This window comes from Coenobita brevimanus, chromosome 95 (genome assembly GCF_032717465.1).
Source record: "Coenobita brevimanus isolate Jiangsu-jjx chromosome 95, ASM3271746v2, whole genome shotgun sequence".
Classification (NCBI taxonomy): Eukaryota; Metazoa; Arthropoda; class Malacostraca; order Decapoda; family Coenobitidae; genus Coenobita; species Coenobita brevimanus.
The window spans coordinates 34,186,782-34,197,801 of NC_137048.1; the positions used below are offsets into that span (position 1 = coordinate 34,186,782).

Genomic DNA, 11,020 nt, shown 5'->3' on the forward strand with positions numbered 1-11,020 from the left:
TCGCATAAATCAATCATTCACCTCTGCCAACCAACGAACACTGTCTGTACAAAACACATGCATACTTCTTGATATATGTGGAGAATCTTTAATTATGAGAGTATGTAGTTGCAAAATGAGGAATTAATGGAATCGGACACATAAGGTTCGGACATTCCGTCTCATACTTTTGTATATAGAGGCTGGATGTGACACTCAGCTCGGACATACTATATATTATTCATGATATTTGCAAATATAGTCGTACTACAGGGTTTAATAGGATACACTCGTGAATGGCGGTGTTTTCGTGTGGCATATGTAAGTAAAAAAATTTTAAAGTGTGCAAGTCATAGAGGAAGGAGTGGGTTTATGGCCAAAAGAAGGCAATCCAGTACTCCCAAATTCGGGCTTCGATTCAACCTTGGTGAGGAAAGTTTGTATATTTTAGTATCATATGGTGTTCAAGGTCTCATTGTTGTGGTGCTAAAGCTACGACCATATCAGTAGGGGTTTACGTCTTTTATTTATCGCTATAACAGTATATACGGTATTGAAACTGAAGCATTGGTGAGTAAGGGTGGGGATCCATGGAAGGCTACCAAAATGCAGCTAACTTATGCATCTCCTGTGTGTTGTGTTGGAGGCCTGTTTGAGACCTTTAGACCTTTTATCGCGTTATCAGATTAGTGTAAATTAAGACATAAAGTGGAAAATTTCACTATTACGTGCTTTCAGCTGGAAGTCCACAGAAGTGAGGGTAATAGGTTTTCTTTGTTATAAGTTATAATACTCGGCAGAACAAGTTAAGGGTGAGGTGAGTAAACCAGGTGAGCAGTAATTTTGGTGTTGCATTATTTTAACCAATCTTCCAATGTTTTAATTGGCTTTACGCTTGACTTATGTAGGGTCACCCTGTTTGTGGCTTATGAGGGTGTCCAGCATCATTTACTAGCAAGTTATCTGTTGCCAGATGCCTCAACCCAGATGCTACAAACAAATCACCTCCATGTCTCCCTGACCCCCACCATTTCACTGCCCTTCCCCCAGCTCACATCCTCCTGACCTCATCTCTCATATACCTCTCCACTCCATCCCTCTATCTCATCTTCAGCCTCCCCCTTCTTCTCCCCCCCTCCTCCTGTCTCACATACACTCTCCTCATCAGTCTCTTGCTCTCCACATGGCCAAGCTAGTACAGTATTAAAAAAACATGCATGACATGCCATTTGTTATCTTTTTCCACCGATGGAGTGCCCTGGGTTCAATCAAATTAGAAAGCACTGCTGTTACTGATGTTACTTTTTTTTTTTTTTTTTTTTTTTAAATCCTGTGTCTCAGTTCCTCAAAGATGATCAGGAAGATGTTTCATCATGTAGACTGCAGCTCTTGAACATTTTGATCATAAGGTCATCTGATGAAATATTAAGAAGTAACCAGAAAGTTCATATTCAAGGTTAGCAGGAATGACATCTTCATCAGTGCTCTGGGCAATGAAATAAGAATCAGATCATAAGTGACATTTAGTTCCAGTATCTCTTAATCTAGTCTACATATTTCAGGAGAAAGTCCTCATAATGAGGGGGTTAGAAACTGCCTGCATTAGCCCCATACTGAATTTATTCTTTCTCTTACACAACTGCCAGACAATATTAATTTGCTTTGGAGAGGCCGTAGTAGGTTATAGTCAAAGTTTATGGTAGGCTGCTTGTAATTTCATGGGGTGTTGATAATCCATCCACCCTTTCAAGAACAGGTGTATTCTTGGCACAAAAGTGAATGTGGGTTAGGAATATGGATGTTTAGAGTCTCTGTTTTCATTCTGAGATCTACCTTACCATGTCCTTAGGTGGGAAAGATGGTGGTGATGATGGTGTGGTACTTTCTTTACAGTTTGCATTGTGAACATCAAGGAAGGCACTGCACAAGTGTTTAGGGCCAGGAGTCAGGATGTTGTCTGGGGGTCACGGTGAAGTCAATCCAAACTCATCGTGGCACAGCAGTCGGGGGGCATGGCTCTCCTACCTGGCTGGGGTGTTGGCTCTTCACCTCTTCCTCCTCTCCATACCCGTCATATCCATACCCACAGCATGGACTCTCACTAATGTCATTCATAATTTAGTAAGTTGTAACAGGATTGGCCTGATTAATATCAAATGATTTCAGTCAAGTTAGTTTAGTGGTTTATAAAAATACAGTAATAAATGTTAGAGATTATTTCAAGCCCTTTCTCTGTGAGGCATGTTTTTTCTAAGCTTAATAAAGTTATCGGGCAGTTACAAGAATAAAGTGAGAGTTGTCATCATGCCAAAGGAATGAGGGACTTTCAGAGTGTTGTCTGCAACGTAGCTGGTGAGCTCTAACTCAGTCCTAGACCTGAAAAAGTAACATACCGGTAACTATAGTGACCATTCTATATGTCTGGATAAACTTACGAGAGTTAGCAAAACCATAGACTGTTAAAGTCACTAAATTACTGTACTCATTGATAAAAAACATCACACCCATGAACAAGTACTTTTGACTGACTATTTTGCATGTGCGTTCATTGGGATTCCATCTGGCAATCCCATACACATAGTCATTTCATTATATTAGTACAGTAATGAGTCTAGTGGAATTGGCCTTCATATCTACATTAGTATTGTCTTTTTGAGTAAGAATAGTGCTTTCTTGAAGCTTGTCATTGCCTTAGTTTTCTTAAATTTAATATTTGCCAAATACTGTCACTTGACATTTGTTTCTATATGTCATAGGCGACCGTCCCTACAGTGGGATAAAACATAGCTCACATTTCTGCAGCTCTCAGTGCAGGCAGGTGTGCTTACTGTTCATTTACTAGACCGTTGTGGCGATTAACCAAGGATTTGAAGTCCATTATTGTTTGATTCTTATGATGTACCTTGATTTATACAATGAAGGAAAAAAAAAGGACAACTACAAGTTAGCCTAGAGCATGTGCTGCTAGATGAGCTTGATTAAACTACTTCCTTTACTCTGAGGACGTAAATCGTCTTATTCTGTATTCCAACGATTTTGTTCAACTCAGAGGAGACTGAACTGGATGATGATACATCTTTCATTAACCCCCTTCAGTATGAGAGTGTTCTTAATGTTAAAATCATCTGGTAACAAGAATAAAACTAGTTATATCATCGGATTGAAAAAGTTAGGCTTTTGACATCACTTTCTTATTCAGAGGCTCAAATAGAGGCTTACCTGATCTTCATTTGGTACATGTTTTATGATTTATTTTACCACCCCCTCCAAAAATTAAAGGAACATACATGATTCTAAACGGTACTGGAGATTTGGTAAGACTTCTGTCTACAGTGCTCGTCAGAAGTATTCAGCGTTGTCCGCTGGGCGCGCAATACTTATGGCCCAAAAAGAATCACCCATTTTGGGGGGTAAGAATTGAGCCACAAGTTTGAGCTCCGAGCATGACGTCACGGTAGCCTGAGGCCTTCTGATGCGCTGGTTGGTTCCCGCCTCAGTCGCCCACGGGCTGCCTGAGAGAGAGGAACTCCGCCGAGTGTCCCTCTCAAATTGCGCCATTTTTTACCGAGTGTCCCGCAGTGTTTTGGCCTTCAAAACTTTGTTATGGCACCTACCCGTGAACTATCGAGTGAAATCATATCCCAGATCATTGCTCTAAAGGAGGCAGGCCACCAGACAAAGGAAATTAGTGAATTGGTTGGTGTGGCACGATCGACAGTGCGTCGTTGGTGTGCGCGGTTTCGGGAGGAAAACAGTGGTGAAGTTCCCACAAAGAAACCGAGGTCTGGTAGGCCTAGGAAAACTTCCCCAAGGTCTGTTAATGTTTTAAAACGTGCAGTGGAGTTTAATCCTTGTGTGAGTGCATGGAAAATTAAGGAGAGCAACCCGGAAGTGTTTGGTGAGGTGTCAGTGAGAACAGTGTCTCGTAGGGTGCATGAGCTTGGTTACACAAGTCACAGGCCTGTGAAAAAGCCTCTTCTCTCTAGCAGCCAGAGAATTCGTAGGCTTGCCTTTGCTAATAAATATCTAAATTGGGGTGAGGAGCAATGGTTGTCAGTGTTGTGGTATGATGAGGCAATGTTTAGTGTTACCTGTAACAGAGGAGCATGCAAAGGTAGTGACCCACTTGACCCACGGTATGTAGAAAGCACAGTTAAACATCCTGATTCACTCATGGTATGGGGTTGTTTTTCAGGGAAGGGTTTGGGGAAGCTTGTTGTACTTCCCAAGAACCTCAGAGTGAATCAGGATGTTTACCTGGAGCTTCTGTGTGATCATTTACCAGACTCCTTCGAGCTAACAGGTGCACGAGTGTTTCAGCAGGACGGTGCACCTGCTCACAAGGCCAAATCGGTCACCAATTGGCTTCGTGACTGCGAGGTATCATTCATGACAGACTGGCCAGGAAATAGCCCAGACCTCAACCCTATTGAAAACCTCTGGTACCTCGTAAAGAAGAGTCTCCAAGGGAAGGACGTGAGCTCTTTGCCTAAGCTGGAAGCCGCCATTCGTGACTCCTGGGACAAAATACCCCTCCAGCACCTCAGGAGCCTCGCCCTTTCACTTCCAAGACGTCTCAGGTCCGTGAAGAAACGTAAAGGCTACCCTACAAAGCACTAAAGGTAAATAAAATGCATTATTTATATGTTTTTTCAATGTTGAAAGGTTTGTTTCTCAGGAGGGACGCAGGGCGCCCCATACTTCTGACGAGCACTGTATATTACACGTTAATATCCTCTTGTACGTTAAATGATGCAAACTGTCGATGTTGAAATATACATACTGTACATTTTGTTTCTTCAGTTTTCATATTTTAAATAAACATTAAGGTGGCAGCTTTTTGCAAAACTTAGTCAGGTAATGTAATTTCATCATAAATACAAAGCAAGAGGTAATGGCAAAGTTATAACAGTAGCAATAAAAGTAACTAGGCATTTTATTTTTCTTTCTGGCACACTAGTGCAAGCCAATAATTTCCTTTGTTCATTAGCTGATAGAAAAAAGATAAAGTTATATATATATATACAGTATATATGTACAGTATGGTAGTATGCGATTTTCGAATCTGTTGTCGTTATTAGGATAGGATATTGATAATAAAAAGGCAAATAAACAGTTCCTGAATTAATTCGGCAGCCTCTGAATTTGAGTTATCGCATTTAGTCCCTTTAATTCAGTATAGTTCATTCTCAAACATTAACACAGGACAGACGAAACAAGCACTGCTTTTTGGTAAAAAAGTGTGGATGGCACTCCTATTCAGGACTGTCCCTTTAATGCACATGTGAGTCTCTAGGCGATACCGGTATGTTAAATGCTTAAATTTGCACAATATTTAATTGCAGATAATACAAGGACTGTCAGTACAAAAGTTGATGATAATAATAAATAATAGGCAGGCCATAATGTATATAAGAGATCAGCAGCAATATCCAATAAACCACATAGAATTTATGCAAGGCTTAGTTGTGAAGACCTGACACTTTGGTATCAAGTCTCTACAATCATAAATTTTAAAATTATGAAAATAAAAGAGTAATTTCAACAGCATATGCCATTCCTATATCTCACAGCTCAGCACGGGAGTAAACATAATCCACGGCTATTACAAGCATGGTAACCAGCAAAAGTCTTGTGTACAACCGAGTTCGGAATGACTTGGCACTCTGAAAGTCTCTCATTAATGCATGTAGCTACGAGCAACTGATCTGGTATTTAGAATACCCCAGTCAAAATGATAATCTTGCATAGTGTTGATTCTCAAGAGGAGACTGCAGAGATTTCAGTCATATAATGCCACCACGAGGAGTAGGCTGATTAGTCTTAAATGTACTGGACTACACTAGCCTAGCCTGAGGCCCCAACAGTACATCTCAAAATTTGTAAAATGGAGTTGGTGATTTGCTGTATTCTCTGTCATGTGGAGACCTAAAGCATAATTTTCCTCTTACAGGCCAACTACTTATTCCTACATCAGATAAAGGGAACACCATGGGAGCTTCTTGACCAGGGAAAAGCTCGTCGTATGACTGCTTGGGAACAGATTGACTATGGTCAGCAGTTCACAACCACTCGCAAGTTTATTACCATTGTTCCAATTGTCTTGTAAGTATGTCTGCTGTGTACTTTACCTTAAACCCATTATTCCAAGGCTGTATTTTATATTTTACTTGTGCCATCTAAAGATGATTTTATTCACCTTAGGAGAGACATTTCCCACTGAATGAATTAGAACCTTCATTAAGCCCATCACTATTAGATATTCTTCCTGAGTTGAATAAAATCATCTGGAGGTAGCAAGAAAAAATCAGAAGTGCCACCAGATTCAGTGAGATAATTATTGTTTTTAGAATACATATCATCATCATCTAGACCTCCATTCCCACATATACCATTGTTAATCTCATGAAAGCAAGTTTTGTCATCAGCAGTACAGAATGTGAACTACTGTATTTTTATCTTTTCGCCATGTTTCACAGATATACTCACTGATTGTATTAATATTAAACTAGTGGTGGTACAGTATCAATATGTATCTTTCATTTACCATACATTTTTTTTTTTCCAGGTTTCTCCTAGCCAGTTTCTATACCAAGTATGAATTTAACCACTTTGGAATCAACTTTTCAACATTACTTCTGGTCCTGATTCCCAAGCTTCCTCAGTTCCATATGGTTCGCTTGTTTGGGATCAACAAATACTGAAAGGGACAGCTGCTCTTTGAGAGTGTGAGGTTCTCCCTCCTTTATTAAACTCCATTAATACAAGAGGTCTTTCTAAAGCTTAAATCAAATGGAGATTACGGTAATAAAGTGAAACAGGAAACTGTTATACTGAGAGGGTTATCAGAAATTGAACCTAACCCCATCTGTATGATATATTTCCTAAGTTGGATAGAAGTGTTTGGTTAGAATACCTGTAAAGTAAAGACACTGTATTGAGAGGGTAAAGTTCTAGGATTCCAAAGACTAAGCATTTATTTATTCAGTAAGTCTTTAGAGACTGACCTTTTTCTCTTAATTTAAATAGGGAAACGTAGCAGAATGTCTAAAAGAAAAAAAATAGTGAATCTTATCAGTATAGATCACTATACTCCTGTTACTCTAAGCTGGCTTAAATTTGCCATCTCTCCATCTTCAGTGCTAAGGTGTAACAATACGCTGTGTGTTAACACTAGAATATGTTGCCAGTCTTGAGGAAGTATTGAAAAGATGTACAGTGATGGTATTGTCTCTCTGCCACTGAACTATGTGAAATTAACAGTAAAGAAGCAAAAATGTGTCCAAAGTACAGTATAAAAAGAGTATAGCCCATTCTTTTCTTTTCGCAGCTTTCCACAATGGGTAGCCAAAGAGGTTAAGTATCAAGGCAACTTTATTAACAGTTCTGTTTTTTTTTTTATTCTCTCCTTTTCCTGTCATTTTACTTGGCTTATGATTATCGAGATATTGGGGATCTATAAAACTTCCTTTGCAATGAGCCTTTTTTTTTTCTCTCTTTTTTTCTTTTTTTTTCTTTTTTTCCCATTAGCTTGTATATCATCATCATCATCCAGACCTCTTTTCCCACCCTAGGGCAGGGTGAGGAGTAGCAATGTCCAAACAGCCCAAGTTTGCCCAGTCCAATGGGCCATGCTTCCATTCACTCTTAATTCAAGCCCCTGGAATCCTGGCTTTGTCTGATACGCCAAAAACTTTTATCACATTCTGCAGCTTCACATAAACATATCCAGTATATGTTTTTTTTTTTTTTTTTTTTTTTTTTTTTTTTTTTAAGTCACCAGGATCCATTTCCATTACCAGGTTACATTAACTCACCAACTCCTGTGATTCACTCTCAGCTGCATAAAATTATCTGGCAGTAGCTAGAATGAAATACTGTATGAGAGAAAACAGCTTTGAGAAGATTAACTTTTTCATTTTTCCCTGCTTCATCCTTTCCTCATGTGTTTTTCACTTATTATTTATTTTTTTCTAAACTATTAATTTTCAGTACTGTACCATGACAATACATGTCTGTACCCTAATTTTATTCATTTGTCATACAGGTTTGTTCGTTATATTTGCAGTATTTTCTTTGGGCTGCATCATGTCATGTCCATAATGCAGTCTCTTCACCATTTACTGTACAGTAGACATAAACATTCCCCCTAAGTATGCTCATTCAGGTTTATTCTCAGCTGTCCCATTTTCATATCCCTTACCCTTTATCTTTGTGGGTAGGTCTTTACAACTTTGGTGACCTGCATATGCAGTGGAATCTCCTAAATCGCGGCTTTATGAGACTGGTCACACACCACGATTTGAGAATTCCGCAAGTTAGAAATAACTAATCTCATGGGGAAAATTACTTATGAATCTGTCATCTTAGAAAAGTTGCCCCCCTCACCCCCAAACCTATATCACACTGGTCACCAGCGAGTGATAATGACCTGGAAAAGAAATTAGTAAAACATAAATGAACAATGCTGTAAGATTCTTACCTGACAACATTGTTTGAATGGACAGGGGAGGGGGGAGGGGTTCTGAGGCTTGAGGTTGACGACAGCCTTTCAGCACAAGGCAAATGTGCTGCTGCCTCTGTGCTGCTTCCTCCTCATCAACCTCCCTCAGAAAGCCCCTCAAAGTCCAGTGTGGATACAACAGAAGCAGTGTCGTCGTCGCCCTCAGCTGCCTCCGTGTTGTCGTATGAGTCAGCTGCGTGCAAAGAGCCAGGCTGTAATTCAGGCTGTGGATTTGGCTGAAAGTGGCCAAAATAACAGGTGATTAGCTTCGGGTGGCACTCATTCACTTGCATGTTATGCAGACCTTTATAACACTGCACTACCTTTTGAAGAGCAACGCTAACCTCATTATGCCTCACTTCATCTCTGTCCATGCTTTCCACTTTTTCCTTTGCCACATCTATGGCCACAAGCATATCACTCATGTCTTTCATTGAAGGATCCACATTTTCTATCACATTTTCACTTCTTTTTCTCACGCTCCATCCTAACCACATGCTCACCATCCTCCATAACAGCACTCAACACTGCCTCTGCCGCCTCCGGCAGTGCGTTAACCACCTCCACAACATCCTCAAGTGTCACGTTGTTAAACCCAGGCAAGCACTGGGAGTTCCACAACTGAGGCTGCTCCCTCATCGACTAGCTGTACAGGACCTGGCGGTGGCAGATAAAGGTGAGGAAGGATGAGCCACCAAGCATGGAAGATTGTTGCCACATTCACCTGGCCCCATGTCATGAGCAGCCCATGAGTCGAGTCCTTAACATTGTGCCGATGCCAAAACTCCACTAATGTCAAGGCAGACTGAGGGGCTGTGGGGTCATGCTGCAAATTTTTGACCTCTTCCTGGCCTTTGTCACCATCATCATCATTGCCAGTGTTGCCACCAACAGCTCCCTGTTGCTGTTCTCCACCACACACAGGCCTCTCCATCTCAACTGTGTTGTTTTGAAGCACAGCCATCTTGGGAGCGTCATCTGTTATAGCCTTGATGAACCATTGATACATTAGCTGCTGATGGTGAGGTTGGTGTTCACTATTTCCTCTTGGTCAAGGGGCTGGAAAAGGGAGGTGGTATTGGGTGGTAAAAACAACACCTTGACTCCAGGGTGGAGAGAGGTAAGATGCTGCGGGTGGCACGGAGCATTATCCATCAACAGGAGCACCTTGAAGGAAATACCCTCTTTCCGACAACGTTCCTCAGCTTCCTGTACAAATAAATCAAACCACTCAATGACAAGGGAGATTGTAGCTCAAGCTTTGTCTTGCTGCCACCAATATACCTCTGACTGGGTCATATCCTATAGGTTCCTGTAGGCGTGCGGTTTCCTGGCCTTGTGGATGACAAAGGGCTTCATTTTAAAGGTCCTCGTGGCATTTGTATACAAAATTGTGCACTGCGACTGGACAGGCTTACGTCCCTTAACCTGCTTCTGCTGACGGGAGTCGTATGTCGACATGGGGAGCAGTTTCTAGTGAAGGGCTGTCTCGTCCCTGTTGAATATCATCGAGCTGGTGTAACCACCCTCGTCTCATCCACAACAGCCTTCAAAAACTCAGGGAAATCTAAGGCCATTGCTGTGTCAGCCAACGCCCTCTCGCCAAAGAGATGCATGTTTCTGATCCCCTTCCTTCGAAGAAAACTTGTAAACCACCCGTAACCAGTGGAGAAGGGCTTCTCAGAGGTGGTACCAAGACATCTACAGGCAATACTGTGAAATACCCTTGCCTTCACACAGTGTTGGTCCATCACCTGTGATGTTGTATCTTGCCTGCCATTTTATGAACATCTCCAAACACCTTTCTGTCCAGATGTGATCCTTGCTTTGGCATCTTACACAGCTATCAGTAGATACCGATCCATAGGCTCAAATGTTGATTCGTTGAGTCCGTAATGGTGGGCAACTTTAGCATTCTTCTCATTGCTGTCAGTCCTCACTACATCGAACTTCTGCGTGCAAGTTAACATTGGCTTCTTCTTCCCCTTCCTGGAAGATGTTGTAGGCTTAGGAGGGTTATGATTGACCTTAGTAACAGTGGGCAGGTGGAGGAAGCATGGGGGGGGGGGGATGTGCTCGTAAACCACACCGGAACCACGTGCTGTCAACAGAGAGGAGACAGTGCACTGAGCTGGGCGGGTGCTGGGCTTCAAGCAAGTGCGTCCTTCATTCTTGGCATGGGAGGAAGCACTGTGATTTGCTCAAAGTAAGTGCAATGCTTAAATATGATTGGTTTAGTAATTGCCATGCTTGAGTATGATTGGTTAATGCCTGGCTAGACGCTGGGTCTTGAGGCAATGATGGCGCGTACTACATGAGGCATCGGAATAGCTTCAATTTTGAGGCTGCAGTTGCGAATTTTGTATAATTTCCACGAGTGAGTGATATTGCAAACTGCTGCCTGATGTTGCCATGTACAGAATTATGAAACTGCTGTTTAGGATCGTGTGATTTAGGAGATTCCACTGTACTTTCCATATTATCCTTTTCTGTGTACTGTACTTCATGGTATAATTACTCAGTGACTAAATATCAGTC

General features: G+C 41.4%; 1 protein-coding gene across 3 annotated transcripts; it reads left to right on the top strand.

Moving 5' to 3' along the window:
- Positions 1 to 338: 338 nt before the first annotated feature.
- Positions 339 to 7,215, top strand: ORMDL (sphingolipid biosynthesis regulator orosomucoid 1-like). Of its 3 annotated transcripts, none has more exons than XM_080282865.1 (4): positions 339 to 406; positions 1,873 to 2,100; positions 5,933 to 6,084; positions 6,548 to 7,215. In XM_080282865.1, the coding sequence occupies exons 2-4, from the start codon at positions 1,930 to 1,932 to the stop codon at positions 6,681 to 6,683; spliced, it is 459 nt and encodes a 152-aa protein (XP_080138991.1). In that variant the 5' UTR covers positions 339 to 406; positions 1,873 to 1,929; the 3' UTR covers positions 6,684 to 7,215. The 3 variants fall into 3 exon arrangements, with proteins under 3 accessions (XP_080138991.1, XP_080138989.1, XP_080138990.1); XM_080282863.1 differs by lacking the exon at positions 339 to 406 and adding an exon at positions 438 to 549; XM_080282864.1 differs by lacking the exon at positions 339 to 406 and adding an exon at positions 449 to 485.
- Positions 7,216 to 11,020: the final 3,805 nt, after the last annotated feature.

Excerpts from the sequence above, each read along its gene's own strand:
- ORMDL (XM_080282865.1), top strand. The coding sequence starts at position 1,930 with ATGTTGTCTGGGGGTCACGGTGAAGTCAATCCAAACTCATCGTGGCAC. Across the intron at positions 2,101-5,932 it reads CTAATGTCATTCATAATTTA|GCCAACTACTTATTCCTACA; the intron begins GTAAGTTGTAAC and ends TTCCTCTTACAG. Across the intron at positions 6,085-6,547 it reads ACCATTGTTCCAATTGTCTT|GTTTCTCCTAGCCAGTTTCT; the intron begins GTAAGTATGTCT and ends TTTTTTTTCCAG.